This window comes from Lingula anatina, chromosome 2 (assembly GCF_051362555.1).
Source record: "Lingula anatina isolate TDL-2025a chromosome 2, LinAna3.0, whole genome shotgun sequence".
Classification (NCBI taxonomy): Eukaryota; Metazoa; Brachiopoda; class Lingulata; order Lingulida; family Lingulidae; genus Lingula; species Lingula anatina.
The window spans coordinates 43,986,108-44,013,235 of NC_141768.1; the positions used below are offsets into that span (position 1 = coordinate 43,986,108).

Genomic DNA, 27,128 nt, shown 5'->3' on the forward strand with positions numbered 1-27,128 from the left:
TCATATTTTCTTCATACACCTTGCCTTCCATTGATGGTAGTTTCTGTCTTTTCATTTAATGTTTGAAGTTTTCTTTCGCAACCACCATAGGTAAATACCAGTAGACAAGATTTACATGAAAATAATTCAGGAAAAAAATTCAGAGTAAATATCGTTTACTTTATGTACCAGAGACTCTAATTATTTAGAATATACATTCTATTTTACATACATATCGAAAAGTAACAAAATGGTTTTGCATATGTACATGTACTTAAGTAAAACGTGTAGATAGAAAATTACTTACGTTTCATACTGTGTATAAACGAATGTCATTTCAGACACGTCTTTGCACTGTTAACTTTTACCTACTTCATATGTATTCCATAGTAATGAAAATAAGACATCATAATAAATATAAACTTTAATGAAATTCCAAAAAGATACATGATAAAGAGTATTTTGATAAAGATAGATTTAAAATTCCACCGTGGCATAATTTAAAACGGATTAAAATAATCCTGAACAGTATAAAGATGGTTGCTTATAATTACTGTATTAATTACTTAATGTACCACCATTATATTCATATCGCTTATGTTTTAGTATAGAAAAATAAGTGAATGCCAATTCAAATGCCCTTTAAAATGTGAAAAAGTCCATATGCTCGCCCAACGAAAAAGAAAGTATACGCACACGTACGTTAAAAATTTATGCGCACCCTTCCGCCCACCCCCCCAAAAAAAGAAAAAAAAACTTTGCCCTCAGACACGCATTCATACCTAAGTAGATCTAATCACATTTTCAACAAATCGATATTGATACTTAAAATAAGCTGACTTCATCTGACTCGTGCAATGACGGAACATTAAGCTTACAGTTTTTTTATGCTTGAAAAATTCAAGTGGAATTTTTAAAAAGAACACTGATGTCCATACTAGGCTCCAAAAGTGAGCATCTCCCTGCATTATACAGATCTAAAACTATTGACCTTTATATATATTTGTATATTTTCGAATGTTTTATATATATTGACATTTGTGTAACCGTTAATGCTCTATTGTTTTAGTAGATAATGTGTATATTGCTGATGGATCTTCGTCCTTAGTCATGAACATATTGCTGTCGTAGTACAGTTTACCCTCTGCGTCGTACTTGTTGGTTAATTCGTCCAAGTTGCGAACTGCGTCCATCTCGCCTCTTGTTCTAAATAAAACAAGTAGAAAACTAGTGAATATGTGGGCGTGTCTCTCTCCTAAGAAATATATGAGTAATATTCATACAGAGTGTCAAACAAATAGACAAAGTAGAAACTGTAACGTTCTGGTACTGTACACGCACAAAAGGCGATAAAAACGTCATTGACGGGAATTATATAGAAACGTGAATATTTATAGGCACGCACCTTGCTCTTTGGTAGAGTACTACTGAAACCACAATGACTGCAAGAACGAAACCTATACCAACAGCAAGAAGAATGGGCCAGTTTCTGTTCCACTGATCCTAGAATAAAGTATATTTCATTAACTAAGATTGCGACAGCTGTGTATTAATATGACAACCTTTCTGATAAGAAAATAACCATTTTGGGATTTTGAAGTAAAGTAAATATATAAACCGCGAACTTTCCAGGCACAAAAAGACATTAATCACACTTGCCAATCAGCATTTTATCGAATTCAAACTCTCAAATACACAGCAAACCTTTTTAAGGATGCAACCAACGGTAAAATCCACATTCTATTACGTTTAATTATAATAAACATACCTGTTGAGAGGTATTAGCAAGTGCCAGGGCCGTCAACTTGGAGGTGTCTCCAACATAGACATGCAGCTCTCTGGGTAACTCTGTGTCAATGGTCTCAATAAGTGTTCGGTTTATGACCGCTTGGACCCGGTCTGCGCTCACCTCAAGGCCACCGTCCAGAGCCCAGTACTGGACCTTGGTCACTATTTCTCTGGAACAAATACATGTGTAAAAGATAATTATTGAGCCAGCTGAGATATTTTTACAGCTGAGACATTTTTCTTTAAATTTATTTCTGGCCGTACAAATATGCCTAAATAGATTAACACTATTATCACAAAAATGTGAAATGTGTAGAAGCCCTAGTAAAGGAAGCGTGACGCTCTGATTATATATTTCTACATAAAGAACACGATTAGCAAAGTACCACTTCATACACTATAGTATGATGAAAATATCACCCTACCCAGTCGCTGTCACGAAGTCTTCTGTCTGGATTGTCACGGCCAAGTTTCCTAAAGATGGCGCAAGAAGTCGCTCTAGTGAATCTTGGACATCTGCTTTGTCTGTGTTCACGTAACCACCCGTAATGTATAATACATTACCTGCAAAATAACATAAAACAACACATTATAAAAATGGCAAAGAAGGAAACGGACATCGGGCTGAGACTTTATCATACAGATAGAAAGTATGATGCGTCCTTTGCACACTTATTGAAATCAAGTCACTTAATTATAGTTACAAGGAGATGTAAATACATATATCATAGAAATAACAAGATCGTTAACAATATACTCGTTCTTTAAAAGCACTTACCCGCAGACAACTGAATAGTTGTTGTTGTCGTAGTTGGTGTTGTTGCGGTTACGATATTCTCACATCGCGAGCCAGTGAAACCAGCAGGACACAGGCATACGAAGGCATTGACGCCATCTGTACAGTTTCCGCCATTTTGGCACGGGGAACCAGCACATTCGTCGATGTTAACCTGGCATTGGGGTCCAGTGTACCCAGCAAGGCATGTACATGAGTAACCTGCCACTAAGTCTCGGCAAACGGCGCCGTTAGCGCATGGGCTAGACGCACAGTCGTTGACATTCGCCTCGCAGTTTGTGCCCTCAAATCCAAGAGGGCATCGGCAACTGTAGCTGTTAAGTCCACTGGTACAAGTGGCGCCATTTTGGCACGGACTACTTCTGCACCTGTTTATGTCGTTTTCACACAAGGTCCCGTTGAAGCCAGGCCTACAGCGGCAAGTAAACCCGTTGACTTCATCCACACAGACACCTGTGTTGAGACAGGGGGTACTGGCACACTCGTCTATGTTCACATCACATACGGTGCCTGTAAAACCAGCAGCACACTGGCAGTTGAAAGACGCAACCCCGTCTAGGCAAACGGCGCCATTAAGACAGGGGCGACTCGCACATTCATCGATGTTGGTTTGGCAAAGAGGTCCAGTAAACCCTGTCGGGCATTGACATGTGTAATTGTTGACCCCATCAACGCACACAGCGTTGTTAAGACACACCACGCCGACGCAGTCGTCGATATTTGTCTCGCAATATGTTCCTGTGAATCCTAACTTGCAAAGGCATGTGAATGTATTGTTCCCATTTCTACATGCGGCGCCGTTTTCGCATAAACCTAGAGCGCAGGTTGTTATTCTGGTTTCGCATCGGGCTCCTGTGTATCCCGGTCTGCAGTCACAAACATATCCATTGACTCTGTCCCTGCACGTCGCTCCGTTGCTGCAAGGGTTGCTTGCGCATTCATCAATGATGTTTACCTCACACCTTGCGCCTGTGAACCCCGGAAGACACCTACAGGTGAATCCATTATTTCCATCCACGCAAGTGCCGCTGTTCTGGCAAGGGCTGTTAAAACAATCGTCCACGTTGGTCTCACATACCGAACCGGTGAACCCAGTGGGACAACGACATGTGAATCCATTGACTCGGTCCATACAGGTGCCTCCGTTATTACAGGGAAAGCTGCTGCATTCGTTTATGTCGGTCTCACATTGCATCCCGGTGTATCCAAGGAGACAGGTGCAGTAAAATGAGTTAATGCCGTCGACACAGGTCGCGCCGTTACGGCATGGGGTACTGGCACATTCATTAATGTCCACCTCACACTTTGCCCCAGTGTAACCAGCAGGGCACTGGCACGTGTACTTGCCAATGCCATCCAAGCACACGCCGCCGTTCTGGCAAGGGTTGCCGGCGCATTCATCTATATTTGTAGCACAGGTCGGCCCGGTAAACCCGGATTCACATATGCATATGAACATGTTGATTCCATCTGAGCAAGATGCACCGTTCTCACACGGGTTACTGGCACATTCGTTGATGTTGACCTCACAGTTTCTTCCTGTATAACCTGGAACGCACTGGCACGTGTAACCGTTAACGCCATCGGCACACTTGCCTCCGTTTTGGCACGGTGTGCTGAGGCACTCGCTCACCCTGTTCTCACAGTTGATGCCTCCGTATCCTGAAGGACACAGGCATGTGTAAGAATTAATATCATCTCTGCATCGACCACCGTTTTGACAAGGATTACTGGCACAGTCATCAAGGCTAGTCTGGCAGTCCGACCCGGTGAAACCAGCCAAGCACTGGCAGGTGTAGCTCGTGTTTCCTACAGCAGTGCAGAGCCCTTGGTTTTGGCAAGGGAACGAGCTGCAGCCGTTTCTGTTATCAAACTGACACCTGGGGCCGCTGATTCCCGTTGGACAGCGACAGGTGAATGAGTTTACACCCTGGGTACAGGTGCCCCCGTTGCTACACGGATTGGAGGCGCACTCATCGATGTCTACCTCACAAAACCTTCCATTGTACCCGGCCACACAGCGACATGTGTAGGAGTTGATACCATCGATACAAGTAGCCCCGTTTAGGCAAGGGTTGCTGGCACATTCATTGATGTTGGTCTCACAGTTTGTACCTGTAAAGCCAGTTACGCATTGGCAGATGTAGCTGTTGATATTGTTCATGCATATACCACGGTTCTGACAAGGGTTACTGGCACATTCGTTGATGTTGGTCTCACATGTTTGGCCAGTAAAGCCAGGCTGACACTGGCACGTAAAGCCGTTCACTCTATCTGTGCAGTTACCATTGTTTTGACACGGCGTGCTAGCACAGTCGTTAATGTTTGTTTCACAGTTCTTTCCTGTAAATCCCGTCTGACAGGCACACCTATACTCTGCTACACCATCCATACAGAATGCGCCATTCTGACAGGGATTACTGGCACATTCGTCAATGTTGAATTGGCAGTTTGCACCCGAGAAACCAGTTCGACACTGGCATGTATAGCCATTAATGCCGTCTGTGCATGTGCCACCATTTTCGCAAGGTCTAAGGGAGCACTCGTTGATGTTGGTCTCGCATTTTGAACCCGTGAAGCCAGCCAGGCACTGACACGTGTACCCATTGATAGCATCTGTACAAGAACCGCCATTTTGGCATGGCTGAACGGCACATTCGTTAAAATTCGTCTCACAGTTTTTGCCTGTAAACCCAGCCAAACAAATACAGGTATATCCATTGACACCGTCTAAACAAGTGCCGCCATTCTGACAAGGTCTTACGGCACATTCATTTATATCAGTTTCACAGTTTCGTCCAAAGAAACCAGGTTGGCATCGACAGGTATATCCATTCACGCCGTCCACACACACCCCACTGTTTTGGCATGGTGAGCTTGAGCATTCGTTGATGTTGGTTTGACATGTAGACCCTGTATATCCAAGTGGGCACTGACAGGCGTAGGAATTCACGAGATCGACGCAGGTGCCACCGTTCTGACACGGCGTGCTAGCACAGTCGTTAATGTTTGTTTCACAGTTCTTTCCCGTAAATCCCGTTTGACAGGCACACCTGTACTCTGCTACACCATCCACACAGAATGCGCCATTCTGACACGGATTGCTGGCACAATCGTTAATGTTGGTCTCACAGTTTGATCCCGTGAACCCTGTCGCACATACGCAACTGTATCTGTTCAGGTCGTTGACGCAGAATGCCCCGTTCTGACAAGGTCTGCTGGCACACTCGTCAATATCGTTTTCGCAATTTGTTCCTGTATAACCTGCAACACACTGGCAAGTGTACGAGTTGACTCCCTGTATACAACTGCCGCCATTTCTGCACGGATTGCTGGAACATTCTTGTATTTTCGACTCACAGTTTGTTCCCGTGAAACCGTTAACACACTGGCAAGAATATGAATTTGCACCGTCCAGACAAGTGGCGCCATTTTGGCAAGGGTTACTGGCGCATTCATTGATATTTGTCTCACAGTTTGTGCCGGTAAAGCCACCTGCGCATTGACAGATGTACCTGTTGATTTCGTTGATGCATATGCCGCGATTTTGACAAGGGTTGCTAGCACATTCATTGATATTGGTCTCACAGTTTGTGCCGGTAAACCCTCTTACACACTGACACGTGTAGGTAAGGCCACCTGTTGGCGTACATATCCCAGTATTTTGGCAAGGGAAGCTAGAGCAGCCATTGGCGATCCTTGTTTGACAATTTCGTCCAGTGTATTCAGAAGGACACTGGCATGAGTATGTGTTGATACCCTGTGTACAGGTTGCCCCGTTCTGACAAGGTCCACTAGCGCATTCATCAATATCAGTTTGGCAGTTGGTTCCAGTGAATCCTGGTCGGCATTGGCATGAGTAGGCATTGACCATATCTGTACATACACCACCGTTCTGACATGGAGCACTGGCACACTCGTTTATGTTGGTCTCACAGTTATTTCCTGTGAATCCTGCCGGGCACTGACAGCTGTATACATTCTTGCCGTGAGAGCAGGTGCCCCCATTACGACACGGACTGCTGGCACATTCATCGATGTCTGTTTCACAATTGGAACCAGTGAATCCAGTAACACACTGACAAGTGTAAACGTTGATGCCGTCCGTGCAACTTCCTCCATTTTGACAAGGAGTACTGGCACATTCATTGATGTTCATCTGACAGTTTGTTCCAGTATAACCTGCAACACACTGGCAAGTGTACGAGTTGACTCCCTGGATACAACTGCCACCATTTCTGCACGGATTGCTGGAACATTCTTGGATTTTCGACTCACAGTTTGTTCCCGTGAAACCGTTGACACACTGGCAAGAATATGAATTTACACCGTCCAAACAAGTGGCGCCATTTTGGCAAGGGTTACTGGCACATTCATTGATATTTGTCTCACAGTTTGTGCCGGTAAAGCCACCTGCGCATTGACAAATGTACCTATTGATGTCGTTGATGCATATACCACGGTTTTGACAAGGGTTGCTGGCGCATTCATTGATATTGGTCTCACAGTTTGTGCCGGTAAAGCCTCTTACACACTGACACGTGTAGGTAAGGCCACCTGTTGGCGTACATATCCCAGTATTTTGGCAAGGGAAGCTAGAGCAGCCATTGGCGATCCTTGTTTGACAATTTCGTCCGGTGTATTCAGAAGGACACTGGCACGTGTATGTGTTGATACCCTGTGTACAGGTTGCCCCGTTCTGACAAGGTCCACTAGCGCATTCATCAATGTCAGTTTGGCAGTTGGTTCCAGTAAATCCCGGGCGGCATTGGCATGAGTAGGCATTGACCATGTCTGTACATATACCACCGTTCTGACATGGGGCACTGGCACACTCGTTAATGTTGGTCTCACAGTTCTTTCCTGTAAATCCTGCTGGACACTGGCAATTGTATATGTTGATGCCATGAGAACAGGTGCCCCCATTACGGCACGGATTGCTGGCACATTCATTGATATCTACTTCACAGTTGGAACCATTAAATCCAGTAATACACCGGCAAGTATAACCGTTGATACCGTCCGTGCAAGTACCTCCATTTTGACAAGGAGTGCTGGCACATTCGTTGATATTCATTTGACAGTTTGTTCCAGTATAACCAGCAACACACTGGCAGGTGTACGAGTTGACTCCCTGTATACAACTGCCGCCATTTCTGCACGGATTGCTGGAACATTCTTGGATTTTCGACTCACAGTCTGTGCCCGTGAAACCGTTGACACACTGGCAAGAATATGAATTTACACCGTCCAAACAAGTGGCACCATTTTGGCAAGGGTTACTGGCGCATTCATTGATATTTGTCTCACAGTTTGTGCCGGTAAAGCCACCTGCGCATTGACAAATGTACCTATTGATGTCGTTGATGCATATACCACGGTTTTGACAAGGGTTGCTGGCACATTCATTGATATTGGTCTCACAGTTTGTGCCGGTAAAGCCTCTTACACACTGACACGTGTAGGTAAGGCCACCTGTTGGTGTACATATCCCAGTATTTTGGCAAGGGAAGCTAGAGCAGCCATTGGCGATCCTTGTTTGACAATTTCGTCCGGTGTATTCAGAAGGACACTGGCACGTGTATGTGTTGATACCCTGTGTACAGGTTGCCCCGTTCTGACATGGCCCACTAGCGCATTCATCAATGTCAGTTTGGCAGTTGGTTCCAGTGAATCCCGGTCGGCATTGGCATGAGTAGGCATTGACCATATCTGTACATACACCACCATTCTGGCATGGAGCACTGGCACACTCGTTAATGTTGGTTTCACAGTTTGTTCCAGTAAACCCAGCAGCACACTGGCATGTGTATGAATTTACCCACTGGATGCAATTGCCGCCATTTCTGCAAGGGTTGCTGGAGCATTCTTGAATTTTAGTTTCGCAGTTTCCTCCTGTGAAACCTGTAACACACTGGCAAGAATACAAATTGATGCCGTCTAAACAAGTTCCGCCATATTGGCAAGGGTTACTGGCGCATTCATTGATGTTTATCTCACAGTTTGTGCCCGTAAAACCAGCCGCACACTGACAGATGTACCTGTTTCTGTCATTGAAGCATGTGCCACGGTTTTGACAGGGGTTACTGGCACATGCATTAATGTCGGTTTCACAATTTGTTCCCGTAAATCCGCTAGCACACTGACACCTATAGCCAGTGCTACCAACAGGTATACAAACTCCCGTGTTCTGACAGGGAGAATTGGAACAGCCATTTGTGTTTCTAATTTCACAGTTCGTGCCAGAGAAACCGGACGGGCAACTGCAAACATAGCTGTTTATCATATCCCTGCACGTAGCCCCGTTTCTACATGGCCCGCTCGCGCATTCGTCGATGTTAATTTCGCAATCAGTTCCCGTAAATCCTGCCACACACTGACACGTGTAGGAGTTGACGAGATCTGAACATGTCCCGCCATTTTGACACGGCACTCTGGCGCATTCGTCGATGTTAACTCCGCAGGTAACTCCCGTGTACCCTGGTCGACACATGCACGTGAACGCATTTTGACGGTCCAAGCACAATGCGCCGTTTTGACAGGGATTGCTGGCACATTCGTTGACGTCGACCTGGCAGCGAGACCCTGCGAACCCCGGCACACAGCGGCACGTGTAGGAATTCACACCATCAACACAAGTACCGAAATTCAGGCATGGATCACTTGCACACTCGTTGACGTTTGTAGCGCATGTTGTTCCAGTATACCCAGCTGGACATACACAGGTGAAGGAGTTGACGCCATCTATGCACCGAGCGCCATTTTCACAAGGGTTGCTGCCACATTCATCAATATTAATCTCGCAGTTAGTCCCAGCAAACCCGGCGGTACATTGACAGCGGTACGAGTTGATGCCGTCAATGCATAACGCCCCGTTCTGGCACGGAGTACTGGCGCACTCGTTCACGTTCACTTGACAGTTTGTCCCTGAGAATCCCGCGGCGCACTGACAGGTATACGCGTTGTTTCCTTGAACACAGGTTCCACCATTTTGACAAGGGTTGCTAGAACATTCCAACACTTTCGACTGACAGTTCGTGCCAGCGTACCCAGGAGGACAAATACACGTGTACATGTTGTTACCGTCAAAACAACTCCCGCCGTTTACGCATGGATTGCTGGCGCACTCGTCCACATTGGTGCCGCAATCAAACCCGACCCAACCTGGTGAGAAAATGAAGAGATTGTGACAGAGATGCCTCATATTTCAAGAGGAAGTTACATTTTCTTATTTTTATTTTCATTTATATGTCCTGCCAGATCTTACAATTTACTTTTTGACCTTATTCACTGTATAATTACTAGTAAGTATATTCACTAATTGATCTACAAAATGAAAAAGTTAAATTAACCAAAACAAAAATCACGATAATTCCTTAGTTGCATCACCTTTACATAAGTTTTGGAATCACTCATTTCAAATGTAACGCGGTATATTCTATCCATTATTTCCACTATACCCTCTGGAATTATGCTTTCACTATTACAAGTACAATGACATTCATTTTACCTGGATCACAATATGCTTTGACGTTGAAGGTCAACCTGAATAAGAAGAGAAAGACGTTAAGTTAAATGTAACTGATTAAGCGAAATTGTATTTGTTTATCAGAGTATTCATTTACAAAATTATCTAAGCGTTATGTCTGTTAGTATCTGTACATCAGCCTTCTTTTCATTTATATCTAAGTTTAAAGTATGCCATAAATCAACATTGACAGGTCACACTATGGAGCAATCAAGCTTGTTTCAGACTTGAATCCAATATAAGAATCCTAGTTTCCTAGATAAACTAACATATGGAGACCACCGGCAACTTACGACGTTGGTTCTTGCTGTCTCTGCCCCGTGATGCTCTCAAAGTTCCACAAGTTGTCGCCAACGTTCTGTACTATCGCATTTACGGGAATGACGGCTTCAAATGTGTCCACTCTATCGTCTCCCGGGTTCCCGTCCAGCGTGGCTGCTACATCTTTGTCTATAACGTCCACTTTGATTTTAAATGACCCCTAAAAAGAGGATTCGTACGGCATTTAAAATGCGAACGTGGATGAGAGAGAGAGAGAGAGGGAGAGAGAGAGATGGATGGGGGTTTACCCCCAATTCAGGAACTAGGCAACGAGGATACAAATCTGGCGACACATCTAAGGCTGCGGCGAGGGACTATTGTTAATAATTATACCAAACTACCTTTAAGAGAAAATGTGCCAGCTACCAGCAAAGTAATTTATATACACGTAAAATGCTGCGTAACCCGATATGATATAAGTATTAATTATTGCAAGACGCGCATATTGTCACTTATTTGTTCGGTGACAATCACACGTATCCCAGATTAACAAAACTAAATATATCAATTGATTTTAATGCGTCATTAAAGATATGTAGTTCCAAAAAAGGTAAAAACCTTATTCTTTAACTTAATATCTAAGTAGATTAAGGGATTAATAAAAATCGTGAAGGCTTTTCAAAAGGAGACATCTTATGGTACATTTTAGAAAAAAATGCTGAGTAAAGTATTGATATATTAAAAAAAAAGAATTCATAACGGCCACGTGGTAAAGTTCGCCCAAAAGGGAACCTTACCTGCCACGGTGTAAAGTTTGCTTTAAAAGGATTAATACCGAACATGTATAACATTTGCCAAGAAAGGATTCTTACCGGCCACGTGGTAAAGTTCGCCAGAAAAGGATTCTTGGTTTCATCTGGTCCTGTTTGGAAGTTGATGTCATTGGACTGGATGGATCCAACATAGCCTGTGGACCCGTACGCACACGACTCTATGTCACTATTTCTGAAGGTAAAAAGTACAGCATAATGTTGATTTAACCTAATTATGAAAAATTATTTAAAGGCAACATTTCTTGGATTTTCCCTCCAAATAGAATCTTTCTTGAAAAAAAAAAGAATTTACCCAAGAATCATTGCTTGACCCGTCCCTACCCTTGGAACCGATTTTTGTACCATTTCTTATTAACTAAAAAAAATTCGGCCTATCATTTGTTTAGAGCGCCATGTCTTCCATTACATTTCAGAACATATCTCCGTCATTCAGTAAACTACTTTCTTATGTCCTCATTGGATCAGCTCTCCTCCACTACTAAATGGTTACCTTCTTTTAAGAGATTTTTAAAAAATTAACCTTACTGCAGGATCGCTTTTAACCACCTCTCTTGATGTGAACAGAAGTCAGGAAAAAATTAACAGAGCGAGGGTTGGGTGTTTGTTTATTATAAAGCTGAACAGTAGAGGCATAAGTGGAATACAGTCACTTCACTGCACCTGTGGCGCTAACGATACTCGGTATGAAAGCTACCCGCTCCTTTGCAAAAAATTATAGATGAAATATTGCAGAGAAATAAGGTGTTTTTTAGAACTCGAAAGGATAAACTTAAACCTCTTAATTATATATATAGAAAGTAACTGGAAATGGAGTACGGTTCTTAGCCGATTACCATTCCTGTCACACGGTACAAAAGTAAGTTACTAAATAACATGCTATCCATATCATATGCCCTCATATTTGTTATTATTTTCTTTGCATAGAAAGAAAAAAAAAGAAAAATAAACCAAAAAACATCAAATTAATTTTGTATCTCCATTCGTTTTCTTTAACTTTTGTGATGGACGCTATATATTATTGCAAAAAATAATCTAATACTACATGTAATAACAAACCTCCATATTGATTTACACGATGTTATATATGTTTATTAAGGGGGGGGGGTGCGCGTGCATGAGGGCGGGAGAAAGGCACGAGCAGAAATGTAGAATATGGGTGTGACCCAGAGAAAAAGCGTGCGTGTAGGGTATCACTACCAAAATACCCACATATTACTCCCTTATAACTATGCTGGTAGTTACATAATGTATACAAATTCTTATCACTTATCAAGAATTAATGAGCTTTCGGTTAAACGTAGTATTTAAACAGCCGGTCATCTATTTCGTAATTTAATCGTGGTTCTGCAAATAAGGTGTAAACCCTTTAATGCTTACGCAAGTACGTTTCACACACACCATAGTACAGGTGATATGAATGACTTTAGTCAAAAACGAACATCAGACATGATTTTAACCTTGAATATATCAGTAGCATGGAGAAAACGAAACGTAATTTTCAGACTCATTGCGAAAAAAGTCACTACAATGTAGAAACAGACATTGAAAAACTAGGTTACTATACCAGTTTGCAGATAAAAATTTACATTAACTGCGACCTATTGTGGTCACTGGGGACTGTAGAGATGCGATGCTTTTTTTAAATTTAAGAATCTAAACCTTTACACATACTGCTCTCACCCTATTACTCTGCTAATGCTCCGTGCAGCAACTAATTGGTTAAAAAAACCCTAAACCGCAGTATTTTATGTCATATTTGATACATAAATCCCCCACTTGTTACGTCATATACAAGTATTTTATTGAATTCAAATTGTTATTAGGAGCAGTTGATAACTCTACCATATAAGATAATTTGTTTAAAAAAAAAACACAGTTTAACTGACCTGAACGTATAAAATTTTCATTATGAAAACATTTACAACCATTTTATGTGTATAAATACATCTGTCTATATGAGTTACGACCGCAATTTTTAAATTAAAATTAAAATTAAAATTAATATGGTTCCACAAATAATAATTACTAGTATGCAACGTGTCAATCACCCTGGAATCAACTTTAATTGAACTGGGGGCGTGAAAATAATGATGTAAAACTTCAATAATATCATATAATATAAGGTTTGGTTCGCTTGAAAACGATCATTTGTCAACAGTGAGGATTTTGGAAGGCATTATCCCCATTCTTATACAAGTAGCACGTAAACTTTGGAAAATCCTCATGGGAAATTAACTAAAAGAAAAATAGAGTCGGGATTTTATTATGAGTATTTAAAAAGACACCACCCTAATTTGACCGTTGACCAAATGCCGCCTCAACTAGGCTGGTCCCATTTCTCTCAGGTTAAGTATACAGGCATAGTTGATAACACTGCAGCGTATGGCATGTTTTGATGCGACCCCAGAGACCAAGTTGAAGTCTCCAAAGATGGTAAATTAGCTGACAACGTTTATGGTCACTAAACTAATAAAGTTATGGACATTTATGTACTAAATATGGAAAAAGCAATAACTTGGTGGCTAAAATATTAAATTAGTTAAATTTAGAATATAAAATAATACACTGTATCGACTTATTTGACGCACCTTAGCAGGGCGTAGCTACCTTCTTCCGTCATTTTTATCATAAATATTACTCCTTTTGTTCTTGAAATTTGTTTGGTTTGAGGGCGACTGTTCTACTACTTGGGTTATTACTCATTTCAAACGTATCTACCACAGGTCTAGTATTCACGAAATAGTTCATTTTTATCTGGAACCTAGTTTACAAAAATAAAAAGAATAACAACATTAAAAATTATATCTAGATTAAATCAACTTACCCGCCAGGTGCATCAAAACACAGTTTGAAGGATGTGTCGCAAGGATCGAGATTACAGAAAAATGTTAAAGAGTTATCACAGCACTGGCCGCTGGCGCGTTTGTGGTTCTCATTTTTAAAACTAAGAAGCTGTACTGCTATCTTGCCGGTCGCATCAACTGCTACAAAAAACTGCAATGGTAAATTATAAGTGGTTAGGTTCTTGAACATAATCATCGATACACATCAATCATCGTGTTTTTTATATATTCAGCCTGGATAACCGTGCATATACTAGATAAAAACGTTGAAATACTACGTTTTGTTTAGTGTTATGGCATACAACTCATCTGCATATCAATTAGTATATATAAATTATCATATAGTATACTAAAGTAAACCATTTGCAGGCTCTGTTTGGACCGTGTCGGACGATAAGATTTACATGCATTTCTTTAACTAATGTCTTTTTCATTTAATTTTATCGTTCATGAAAGGTAAGGCTTTTTCATGCCTTTGTAATTTTTTAGGACAGAATCTATGTTATAATTAAGAGAGTCCAAAGGTTCAAGAAGAACAATTAACAAATTAAAACATTATAGAAAACATTTGAGGAATTTCATTTAGAAAGATAGTGATTATACTCACGAAGCACGACGTCCAAAGTATTAATATCCAAATCGAAGTCGCCTTTGAGGAGGCGTCCATTTTAAATGTCATCAAAAATCCCGTCAGCCTTGCGGCAGTATATCTCCTATGCTTCTTAACACTAGTAGGTAGTTAGCGTGATATTCAGGCTACGCAACAGCCAATTAAATGTTCAATATGTGCGTAGTTGGTTGACGCTATTTATATTTGAATCCTTATCGCTAGGAATTCTTCACGGAGATTACACGGGCAAGGCTCTGGCATGGCATTAGGAGACTTGCTCGCCTACACAAACACTTGCCGAACTGATAACGGGCGGTACCACGCCCTGAACGCAATAAGGACTAATACTTGAACAATGCGTTTAAACTGTGATTTGTTTAAGTCATTTTGACGGAACTTTTGTGCTGTGAGATTCTTTGCGAAGTTGATTTTGCATTCATTCTTTAAAAATATGACGTTTGATGTTAATGTTTTCTTTCTTACTCTAGATGTAAAAGAAACCAAGAAAATATCGTAATTTAATGAGTGTATGAGTGTTGGGCTTCAAATGTATGTCTATAAGTAACTATTTTGTTTCTTTTTATGTGCATTTCACTATCATACTTTCTTACTTCGCCATTATACTTGTCGATTGTTTCGCCTCATGACCAGCGGTAATTACACCGTGAAAGTAAAACTTCACTTGTAAAGGCATTAATGTTGTCATTGCAAACTCACTGAAACCTTAAGGACAACCACGTCAAATTTTATTAAAACCAAATCAAATAAATCAGAAGCAGAATATTAAGCTCCAATACCGTTCATGGAAAGTCACATAATCTCCTTACCAGTAATTTTTATAAGGCACCGTAGCAAGAAAAGATTAACGGGAAGTCGATTGCTTTATTTCCGTGCAAATAAAAATAAATAAGTTCGCTCAATAATAGAAAATGAATTGAAAGAAAAATGTAATAATAATGGAATACACAATCTAATCAGATACGGAGTAGGTGCAACTTTTATTTTTAAAATGATACACGCGGAAGTGGGCTCTTGAATAAAATAATTTCTTGGTTGAATGTAAGCGTCAACGAACGTAAGCAATTAGAAATTAAGGGGGAATTCCTTATTTATAAATAAATCGATCTTGCGCATGGGCAGTATGAATAATGTAGAATAATTATACTAAAAATACACAGTTGTTTTAAATGCGTCGAAGTTGGATATATTGTACCACACAGAGGCTCAAGGGGGAGGGAGATGACTGGGTTGCATTTTATTTGGAACACATCGGGCATGGATAAAGGAAGTGCGATTATCTAGTTGTTTTTAATTAATGGAAAAGCGATTTAGACTCTTAACAGCTATGACAATTAAAACGTGACCAATATCTACTATATTGTGAAAAGTTCGCCTTTTGTGCTTTTGAAAATTGTATTAACGCTTAGTGACATTTATCTTTTCGACTCATGTTAGAAACATTTATAACCTTGTCTTTTGTACATTAAAGCATGATGAAGAGGGTCGCCAAAATAGGAAGATTATCCAAATATGAATACTAGTCTAGAGAATAGGAATTAAATGCAGTCAAATTTGTAAAAAAATTGTTAATCAGAACTTGGACCTAAATAGAGAAGGTCTCTATTTAGGTCCAAGATCAGAAATTTGGTAGTAAGGTAGCGCTAAATTTTAAGATTTTCAAATGCTTATCAAAAGCCTCAGGCGTTTTTTATTTTGCGTTTTTTACTTTATCATTCAGACATGTCAAGACTAATTTCATTCTAGTTATTTCTATTAGTCACAAGGGTAGGGCACATTGAGCCATGAACCAATATGTTTCTACGCGAGGGTGACATCATTAATGGGTGCTACTACGTTTCAGACAAGTGTGAGTATCAAAGGCGTGTAACCACATTTGTTGTGCGTGTTTGTTTTGCTCATGGGAAGATAAGTGTAAATAAAGATTTTAATTGAGAATGATTTAGTGTGCGTAGAATTACATGTCTTACAAACAGTGGAGGTGTAGCAACATATGATTAAAAACCTTATATGTAGAATTTTTTTTGTTTCGCTTATATAGATAGAAATGAGCAATTTTCAAAATCTAAAAAAGATTATTTCAAATATCCGACGAATGATAACTACTGAGCACATAATTTAAACATAAACATAATTTAAAACCACTATAGATGCTGGCTTGGTCTTTTCTGTGACCATTTTCTCTAATGATATACACTTTATTACGCGTTGTTCGAGAGAAAAGGTTATCATGTTCCCACCATCAGTTGTACAGCTTATCATTGGTCGTAAATTGATGTTATGTTATTTACAGTTTATTTAAACTCAAGTGGACTTGAGAAATTGTTATCTCAAAAGCAATATATCCAACTGCTGGCATTCTCTTTCTCTCTTCTTTTTCTTGCTTTATTATGTTCTCTTTATTCGTCTACTCTGTTCCTCTTCTTTCCGCTTTCGCTCACTGATTTGAACAAGTTTGTTATAAGATGTATTCTGGCTAATAATATTCTCTCTCTCTCTTTTCTCCCCTCCCCCTATCTCTCTCAATATTCACACCTTCATTCATGAGTGCCATCGACCATATCACGTTCAACAGAGCAACATGAATACACAATAATTTATCTTGTCGAAATATTTATTCAAGATAATTGCTGTCAAATCGAACACTCTGATGATCTCTTCGTATGTACACTCTGCTGCTTTGTGTAGCTATGAAGTAGATGGTGTCAGTTGCCAAGGCAACCGCATCAAATCAGACTTATCGGTCATATTTGTCTGAAAATGTTAAGTGCATTACATGCTGTGATTACATGTATTTAGCGTTAATTGCCAGTGAAATAATCGTCCAGAGATCTTTCCTCTGGTGGTGCATTGCACGTGAGCGCGTACACGAACGCGTGTGCACAAACAAACACACCCATTGCATTTTGATCATTTATCTGTAAAGCATTTTATCAAGTTAACGATTTTGGAATTTAAATTCAGTTTAATCTGAATTAAAATTCCAAAATCGTCTCAATTTCAGCTTTCTTTTGTCACTGAAAGGACAAAAACGTGATTTGTATCCATGGTAATAGAAGTCATCATTAACTATTAAGTGAATTACCTGAAATCTTAACACTCTATTCTAAACCTCGTGTTCATTAATAGAATTGCACAACCATAAGCCCTAAGGCGTGGCATAGCCATGGAGAGGCTGTGAGACAACTCCTTGGGTTTTAATCCCGATATTTTGATCACAGATGACATGTTGAAGAATATGTCCACGTTACGCAAACAAATCTTCTGAACTACACATTCCAAACAGATTACAACCTGCCGCGTAGGCTGCATAGGGTATTACCGTTGTTCTGCCACATTATTATTTATCATTTTAAAAACCATTACATTTTGATTCACTAGACGTGAACCCAATTTCCGTTTATTAAATGAGATTTGAATGGATCAATGGATTTACGTTTTGGTTTATTTTATAATGTTTGTGTGATTTCAAACAGAATCTCATATTAGTCTTCTAGGCGTTTCACGGAAGTGGGGAGTTATTCCTTATTCCGGCAGCAGTGATTTATATTATTTTCATATTATTAACTATAAGGGGAAAATGCAACGAATTTTAGCGTTGCCGTATTTGTTATCTACGTTTGATTGAAATTTTGGTTGAGATATGGGGCAATATTCTTCGCTATAAAGACGATATTGTATTTTGATATTTCAACATCGTTTTTAGTACACCTAAAATCGTCGTATAAATCTTCCGTTCCTCTCCCGGACACCCTCACCCACATCTGAGAGAGAGAGAGAGAGAGAGAGAGAGAGAGAGAGAGGGAGAGAGAAGGAGGGGGGATGAAAATATTTACAATTAGAACTATCCCTAGTAATGCGCTACAAATAATAGTAAATAACTAGTGAAATAACAATTATGCCATTTCTATCCTTATCATGACTACTTTCATAAACCCCCATAATGATTACGACAAAGACTTATTTTCGCCTTTCCTTGTGTTTTCTTCTCTATGAATTCAAGATAATTCGAGATGCCAGACAGCAGTGACTACAGCGGGTCATGTGCACCCGATTCAAAGGTACCTACTTCTCACTAAAAAGGGTAAAAAAAGGAAAATATGCGTAACCAGCCAAAACCTGAAATGTTTCTATCCAGTTTTAAAATAAATTTTGTCCGGGTGAAAACTTTTTTGTCTGGACTATGTCATATAAAAAAATTATCTACGTCTATTTGTCGAGATCTTATATCCACGCAACCCCCTCACCCATTATGTATAAGAGGTTTGTAAACTATTTTTTTTATCAATAAAGTATCAAACCAATAACAAGGCGACTACCGTGCCCCTCTCAGCGTGACAGTGGTCAACTCATTACGTATTGACACAGGATGGGCCGGTCTATGAGAGGAGGATGCCCAGGCAAACACGTCTAGATAAGACCGTGCTTGAGGTGTGAATGCCTTTGTTGGCAGGCCCGTCATGATTGATGGCATTATTCAATAACGTAACCCTTAATCTTCAGTGTCAACTGATCGCCGTCATATACGGTATATGGAGGACATGGGTCGGAGACACAAAAGAACGGAACGACATCAGTTGGTCCTAACTTAATAAAAAAGAATTTCTAGTCTAATTTGACCCAGGTTAAATCAGTGACTATTTTTATGAAACGGGAAAACGGTTCATGCCTGAGACCAAAAGTTACTTTAATTAGGTAGACATTCATGTACAGATAGATCTGGGACTGATTAAAATATTTCAGTTACACTTACTGCACCTTGCTAAATCTTTAACTAGAAGGCTTGCAATCAGCAAACAAATCCCATTTAGCAATACGAAATCATTCACACAATCACCTAAGCAATAAAATCTGGTAAATAATTACACATAGAAGTTCTATAACTATAAAACGGAGACTTAATTTACAAAAATGAAATACGTATCTTAAATCTCAAAAAAGGAATAATTACATAATAAATAACATTTACTACAATCTGAGGCAAAGCATTGACGAAAGCATCTTCAGAAAACCTTAACGGTAGCCTTAATAGTAGTGCTTATCAAAACATAACTTAATACTTCAAATAAAATGTAAGATATTAAATCATGGATTTTTAATAATCATCACTGACATAACTTTCTTCAAAATATTTCGCATTAAGTGGCAAAGAAAAATTAAACAGAAGTCTTTTTGCTACTTAACCCTTTCTTGTAAGATAAAAAGTGACATCACCCCTCCCCAAAGTTATTTAAACAGCTGCGTAGGTGAGTCTAATTTGTTCTGGAATTAATGCAATTTTACATAATTGTATAATTTCTTTAAATCAAAATACAATTTAAGGTAGAATGTAATCACAGCTGCTACATGACCGATTCTAAGATAATGCTACGATTAGGTTATGTATATACGTTTTAAATAAAGAAAGAACATGTTTATTAATTTCTACTGGAATGTGAACATGATTATTCACTGAAACAATGCAGATGAGCAAATGTGTGTCTTACAACAGACAAGATCGACTTTTACTATGTGTTTACCGGAGGCCCGCAAGACGATGACGTCAATTCTGGCAAAACGTCTTTCGAGGTACAGAATTAGTCAGAGAACTGTCTGTGAAAATTCAGTGAAAACAATCTCTCTGTGACAAAAAAAAAAAAGAAAGAAAAAAAAAGAATTCCTTGTCTAATTTGGCTCAAGTTAAATCAGTTACTGTTTTATGAAGCGGAAGAAATGTTAATGTTTGATATCAATATTTATTTAATTGGGTGTAATTTCATGCAAACGTGTTTTTTTTTAATTAATTTTTTTAATATATAAAATAATTTGAATTCTCTTTTGAAATCGGCCCTATCGTTTGCAAGGGAAGGCTCTTGTTTTACACTGGCTGATTTGCCTATTTGTGGCGCATTTCGCATCTAAAACAATGGATTCTGGAAAAGAAATGGAAAAGAAAGCTGTTCATTCACTGACTTGATTAGAATTGATACATTTTTCATTAATTACATTGCGTTAAGTTCGAGTCACAATGATAGAAAAGCCAGATATTAACTTAACGGTCACTCGTGGCCTACTGAAGAGTTCAAATCAAACACTAATATTGATTTCAAAGAAAAAAATTATCTATTTTTCAATCATGCTGATTCCACCCCCCCCCCCCCCATTCCATGACATAATATTCTGTTCATGAATATCTTGTGAATATATGACTTTCTTGTTGTAACACAGACAATAGCTACCCTCTACCAGGGCGACAGATTAATTTTTCACAAGATATTCACAGATATGCCTTTAGATAAATAGACAGTCATTTCATTCCCTTACAATTTCAAAATTTCCCTATAATATCTGCCACCCTGGTAGAGGGTAGACATTATCCAGAGTCACTTTGTTGAAGCAAATCGTGCACTGTTATGTGAATTTACTGGCTGATGCCATTGTGTTAGTGAAGACATACATTGCGTCAAGTGATGTTCACAACTTTTTGTTTAGGTTCTCCAAAAAGTATTCGGTTTTGTTTACTTTAGATGTACATCACAGCTGTTATTATTTTTGTTGAGAAAACCTAAAAACGAACTAATCACAATGACAACGGTCTTCACTGCAATAAAAACTGACGGAATCAAAAACTAAAAATGTTTACAAAATACCGTAGGCGCACATGTTCATGTTCGGCCACTTTGGTTACCCATGAGCTCAGTTTTCCAGCTCTAGCGAAACTGCATTTTCAAAGTATCTCAAAGAACAAATGATGCACGTTGTGATGAGAAGATAGCTCATTATATCTTCATCGGGGCAGCGGCTAATACATGTTCACAGTAGAATTTAAATTGAGGTTTTTAGAATATATAATTTTTCATTTACATTCGATTCCACATTAACAACGAACACAGAAATATATTCCCCTCACTACATTTGCAGCTGTAAAACCACTCGTCAGTTACTACTTTACACGCTGTCAGAGGCCTTAATCTATATAACTTTAATATTATTATTTATGTGAATAATGGTTAAGTTATATTACTGTGGTCATTTTTCTTTAAGGATATTCATTACTCCTTTTTTGTCCCTTCTCCAAGGTCAGTATACAAATGGTTATTAATCTGCATCCAGGTCAATGTTTAATTTCGCAGAACTACGTTATCGGGGATATAGCAAAGGTTATCCACATGTTAAGTTAAGGTCTCATATGGATGTTTTCACATGAGTCCTTGCACGCTGTGCCGGTCAGTTGTTTTCAACCTGTCTTTCACCGATATCCATTATGAAACTGACGGGTGCTTCGCTGGTTTTGACTCTCATCATAATATTAATTAAGGTCAGTTTTTCATATCTCTCTTTCACACACACGTGCGCGACCACGCATGCACACCCACACATACGCACGCACGCACACAGTAACTTGAAATCTACTTCGTATCCTTCTTTAAAAATTAATCAGAGTTATGCAATTCAGATATTATGGCGTTTTGTGGCATTGCAACTTTCTTCAGAAATACAAATTTGCCACTGTGACTCCTCGAATGTATTTATTAGCGTTCAGATTTTAATCAATAGAATAAAGCAGATATTTAGATTAACACAATTTGAAGTACTTTTAAAAATTGTAGCTCCTAACAAAAGTGGATTCCACTGGGAAGATTGCAGTGCAGCTGCTTACCTTCAAGAATCAAAATTATAAAAGTGCAAATGGACAGTGCTGCGACACTTTTCTGACATTCTGGTGCAATACAGACAAATGTGATACGACGTTCAAATTGTGCTTTGACGGCAGCAGCGGGTAGGTGTAAAGGGCAAAAACTGTAAGATAGACGGTTCTTGTATAATCAGTCTAAAATCAGTAGGCCCCTACATGTACGTTAAAGTCCTGAATCAGTTAATATCATTTCGTTTTATTTGTAATGAACTTTCACTTTGAATACAATGAGTGATTGAAATATAAGCATTAGAAATCAAAATGTTACATTTTCACAATACATGTCAACTGAAATGAATTTTTTAAATGTGTAAATTTTTTAAATTGCAAAGCAGAACAGAACATTGAAAATTGCCTGATGAGCACATCTATGAAATTCGACACGTGCACCAGATATATATATATATATATATATATATATATATATATATATATATATATATATATATCTGAAGGTATTACCGAATCTTAGATTTCGATTTGTAACCTCTGAAAGATGATCCATATACTTCTTATTGTTCCTATGCGTTGTGAACACAATTCAATTTTACTGAAAGTTCTGTTTTTGTTTAGTAGGTTGGAAATAGGCTAAAATGTACATACTTTGTATTATATTCTAGGAGCAATTCCATGGATTCATTGGATATCTGGGGGACATAAAGAAAAATGACATAAATTTTAGAAATGAAAATGTATTTAAAGAGCCATTTGTTGCAAATCTTACCTCATGGCCGGTAAGTGTACTTACACACATGCCAAGAGATTTTATGTAACCGTGAATACATGCTCTTTATTCGCCTTTTTGGGATGCTTCTTGTAAGGCTGAATGTTCAGGAGTGATAGATAAAAAAACTGTATGGATGTATGTTTAGCAGATATTCGGTGGGGTTTTCATCCACTCGATTTAAACTGTTAAATCGTGCTAAATTCTGAATTTGCCTTTTAGCAATTTATTTAATATCATGCTTGCCGCTACAATTAATAGAAAAATCTTATGCGAAGTTTTATCTTCATATAATATACTTTTTCACTGTGAAAAATGTTAATGCGATGCGTCAATTTAGGGTTCCTTCAAATTAAAAGTGGATGTTAAGGATTTAGATGGAGGCCAATCAGGAGACGACGATCCTATTGACTTCCTTCAGACGACCATTACAACAGCCGCCGCCCCCAGTGAGAACGCTGCATCCTGGACCTCAGTGTCCTTGCAGGGAACTAGAGGGACAGAACCCACGTCGTATGTTGTATTAAATACCATCTGTTTAACTCGTTATATAGGTTATCTTATAATCTGTATATCTGTTTTCCCGATAGGTTTGCTAATATCACCTCTTAACATAAGGTCTAAACGATTTCTTAAATTGCTTTAAATCATTTAGTTAAAGTTAAACATGTTACAGTAGTCTACTTCCAATGAAGCTGGATTAATTCGTTTTAACTTAAAACAATGACACACTTCCTCTAAGACGTCTGTTTATTATTCAAATCTGTTATTCTAATACAATGTTGATATTTTTAGACTGACTCTTCAGATCAAAGTGTATTGCGACCCAGGTAAGTTTGTATTCGATCACCATAAATAACGGACTGTAAATTTCTTATGCACTGTCTTTTAGATTAGAAAAATATGGACACAGAAATAATAAAATAAAGGTACCCTGTAGTCGGTAGCGAGTTTAGAGTAAATAGTATTTACCCAGTAATGTGCAGAATTGCATCGTATATCGTCATGTATATCGCTTTCTGCGTAGTGCTGTCATCGTACTAACACACAAACAATACATAAATGAATGAATATAGCAAATCTTCAGATCACTTCTTATGCTTGTCCATTTTGCTGGTATGTACATGTATATCCACTCTGTCGCACTTTGCCTCCCTCGTTCCCTTGCCCTTCCACTTCTATTTATCATGTTTTCCCATCACTTTCCTGACTCAGCATTGCGACCTCTAGAAATGGCCAGTTTATAAGCAACCGATCATTATTATACCTACACCCATCTTTTTTTAGTTCTGCTCAGGTCTTTTTACTGGTGTAATTCACATTATATTGAACACGTGTTTACAATAACACATTTACTTTGATTCCATAAAAAATATTACAAACTGCTATACTACCTCCACCAATTCCTCTTTTTCATACCAAGCGAGAACACTTTGGCCCGGGAAGTAATAAAAAAGTCAGGGTGCCACTCTACTAAAGACATACCAATGTACACTTTGAGTTGGTATTGGCGGGGGGGACGGATCAGTTATGTAACTCTTTCCTCATAATTTGCTGAAACAGCAACTGATTAAAAATACGATATTTATTATGGATATTTATTTGTCATATATACATCACTCTTTTGTCTACTTTAGGTTTCACTGGGGCTGACTGTGCAATTAACATAAATGAGTGTGCTAGTAGTCCTTGCAGTACTAACCAAACTTGCCAGGATAATATCAATTCTTACACGTGCCTCTGCCCACCTGGGACTACAGGTAGTGTCTGCCAGACGGACCTGGACAGATGCGCCAACAGTCCTTGCAAGAACGGAGCCACGTGTCAGGACGGGGTGAATAACTACACTTGCCAATGTGCGGCTGGGTTTAAGGGGATCAACTGCGAAGTGAACATCGACGACTGTGCAAGTAGCCCTTGTCAGAACGGTGGTGTATGTACAGACATGGTCAATGCCTACTCATGCCAATGCCGACCGGGATTCACAGGAACCAACTGCCAAACTGACATTGATGAATGCGCTAGTGGGCCATGTCAGAACGGGGCAACCTGTACACAGGGTATCAACACATACACATGTCAGTGTCCTTCTGAATACACTGGACGAAATTGTCAAACAAGGATCGCCAATGGCTGCTCTAGCTTCCCTTGCCAAAATACTGGGATATGTACACCAACAGGTGGCCTTACCTACACGTGTCAGTGTGTAAGAGGCTTTACCGGAACAAACTGTGAGACAAATATCAGTGAATGCGCCAGCAACCCTTGTCAAAACCGCGGCATATGCATCAACGACATCAACAGGTATATCTGTCAATGCGCAGGTGGCTTTACCGGCACAGACTGTGAGATCAATATCAATGAATGCGACAGTAACCCTTGCCAACATGGCGCCACTTGTCTGGACGGTGCAAATTCATATTCTTGTCAGTGTGTTAACGGTTTCACGGGAACAAACTGTGAGACCAACATTAACGAGTGTGCCAGTGTTCCATGTCAGAACGGTGGTTTATGTACAGACACGGTCAATGCCTACTCACGCCAATGCCGCCCGGGATTTACTGGAACCAACTGCCAAACTGACATTGATGAATGCGCTAGTGGACCATGTCAGAACGGGGCAACCTGTACACAGGGTATCAACACATACACGTGTCAGTGTCCTTCTGAATACACTGGACGAAATTGTCAAACAAGGATCGCCAATGGCTGCTCTAGCTTCCCTTGCCAAAATACTGGGATATGTACACCAACAGGTGGCCTTACCTACACGTGTCAGTGTTTAAGAGGGTTTACCGGCACAAACTGTGAGACAAATATCAATGAATGCGCAAGTAACCCTTGCAAAAATGGCGCCACTTGTGTAAACGGCATGAATTCATATTCATGTGTGTGTGCTGAAGGTTTCAAGGGAGTTAATTGCGAAACAAACATTGACGAATGTGCAGACAAACCATGCCAGAATAATGCCAAGTGCCAGGACGGCATTAATGGATTCGCCTGCAATTGTCCCAGTGGGTTTACTGGTGCCAGATGCCAGAATAAAATCAGTTATTGTGACGGACAGCCATGTGGACAGTCGGGCACGTGTGTGGAAATGGCAGATGGATATCGCTGTAAATATCCTTCTGGACAGGCTAGTGATCGCTACCAGGTGCCGCTGATGTGCAAGAAAAACCCGTGTCAGAACCGAGGTATCTGCGTCATGGACAATACCACAGCTGTGTGTTTCTGCAGAGACGGATATTTTGGAAGCACCTGTCAGTTTTCTCTGCGCCAGGTGACTGGGTCTTTCTCTGGCAATTACGTGTGCTCCTTCAAGTGCAGATGCAAACACGGCATGAAAGGTGAGTATAAGTTCAGTAAGAAAAACTTAACGCCATTTTAATAACTTTTATTTTTATGTGTACCATTTGAAATAATAAACAATAATGAAATTCTTTTTGTTAATTCAGATTCAGTGTAGAAATTATTTTACCGCATCCAAATACTGATGTTTGATGAAAGAAAATAATTTTTCAGGTCCGAAGTGCGACGAGCGAGACCCATGTGCATATATCAGTTGTCATAATAAAGGTGTCTGCGTCTCTGAGTCCGAAATTTCGTTTACATGTCTCTGTCCTAAGGGGCATTGTGGTCGATTTTGTGAAACTCCATGCTAATTGGTTAATACTCCTGAGTCTACACATAGTACCGGTAGCGATTCCTTACGACGCAAAAAATTGATATCAAAATTTCCATCTTACCAAAAATGTAACTGTTTCATTGAAGGACAATAAAATCATTGTCTGAGCATGATTTTTTGTTCAAATATTTCTGTGTTAAGATATTATACATGCATTACACACAGGAAAACTAAGGTATATGACGAATACCTGTATGAATTTCACATTTCAAAACGAGCAATTTTAAAGAAAAATAATCTGCGGTCTGTTTCACAAGAAATAATAAGATAATAATTGATTTAAACGATAAATCCAGGCAATTTGGTCTAATTCAGGTACTGTCAACAAGGCTAAAATGCCTATTTTTCGCATCTTCCGCTGATTTTAGCGCCCTGTATCAGTGTCACG

General features: G+C 39.4%; 2 protein-coding genes across 2 annotated transcripts; one reads left to right on the forward strand and one right to left on the reverse strand.

Annotated features, from left to right (window-relative positions):
• Positions 1-41: 41 nt before the first annotated feature.
• Positions 42-14,932, reverse strand: LOC106172299 (uncharacterized). Its single transcript, XM_087005622.1, has 10 exons — positions 14,636-14,932; positions 14,010-14,179; positions 11,225-11,357; positions 10,385-10,572; positions 10,074-10,108; positions 2,546-9,727; positions 2,193-2,331; positions 1,748-1,937; positions 1,385-1,482; positions 42-1,185 (listed from the first exon to the last, which is right to left on the reverse strand). Exons 1-10 carry the CDS (start codon positions 14,705-14,707, stop codon positions 1,029-1,031), a joined length of 8,364 nt encoding a protein of 2,787 aa, XP_086861748.1. The 5' UTR covers positions 14,708-14,932; the 3' UTR covers positions 42-1,028.
• Positions 14,933-23,187: 8,255 nt separating this feature from the next.
• LOC147763733 (uncharacterized) lies at positions 23,188-26,850 on the forward strand. The gene is made up of 5 exons (XM_087004389.1): positions 23,188-23,193; positions 23,396-23,568; positions 23,851-23,885; positions 24,693-26,402; positions 26,578-26,850. Exons 1-5 carry the CDS (start codon positions 23,188-23,190, stop codon positions 26,715-26,717), a joined length of 2,064 nt encoding a protein of 687 aa, XP_086860515.1. The 3' UTR covers positions 26,718-26,850.
• The last annotated feature ends 278 nt before the right edge of the window (positions 26,851-27,128 follow it).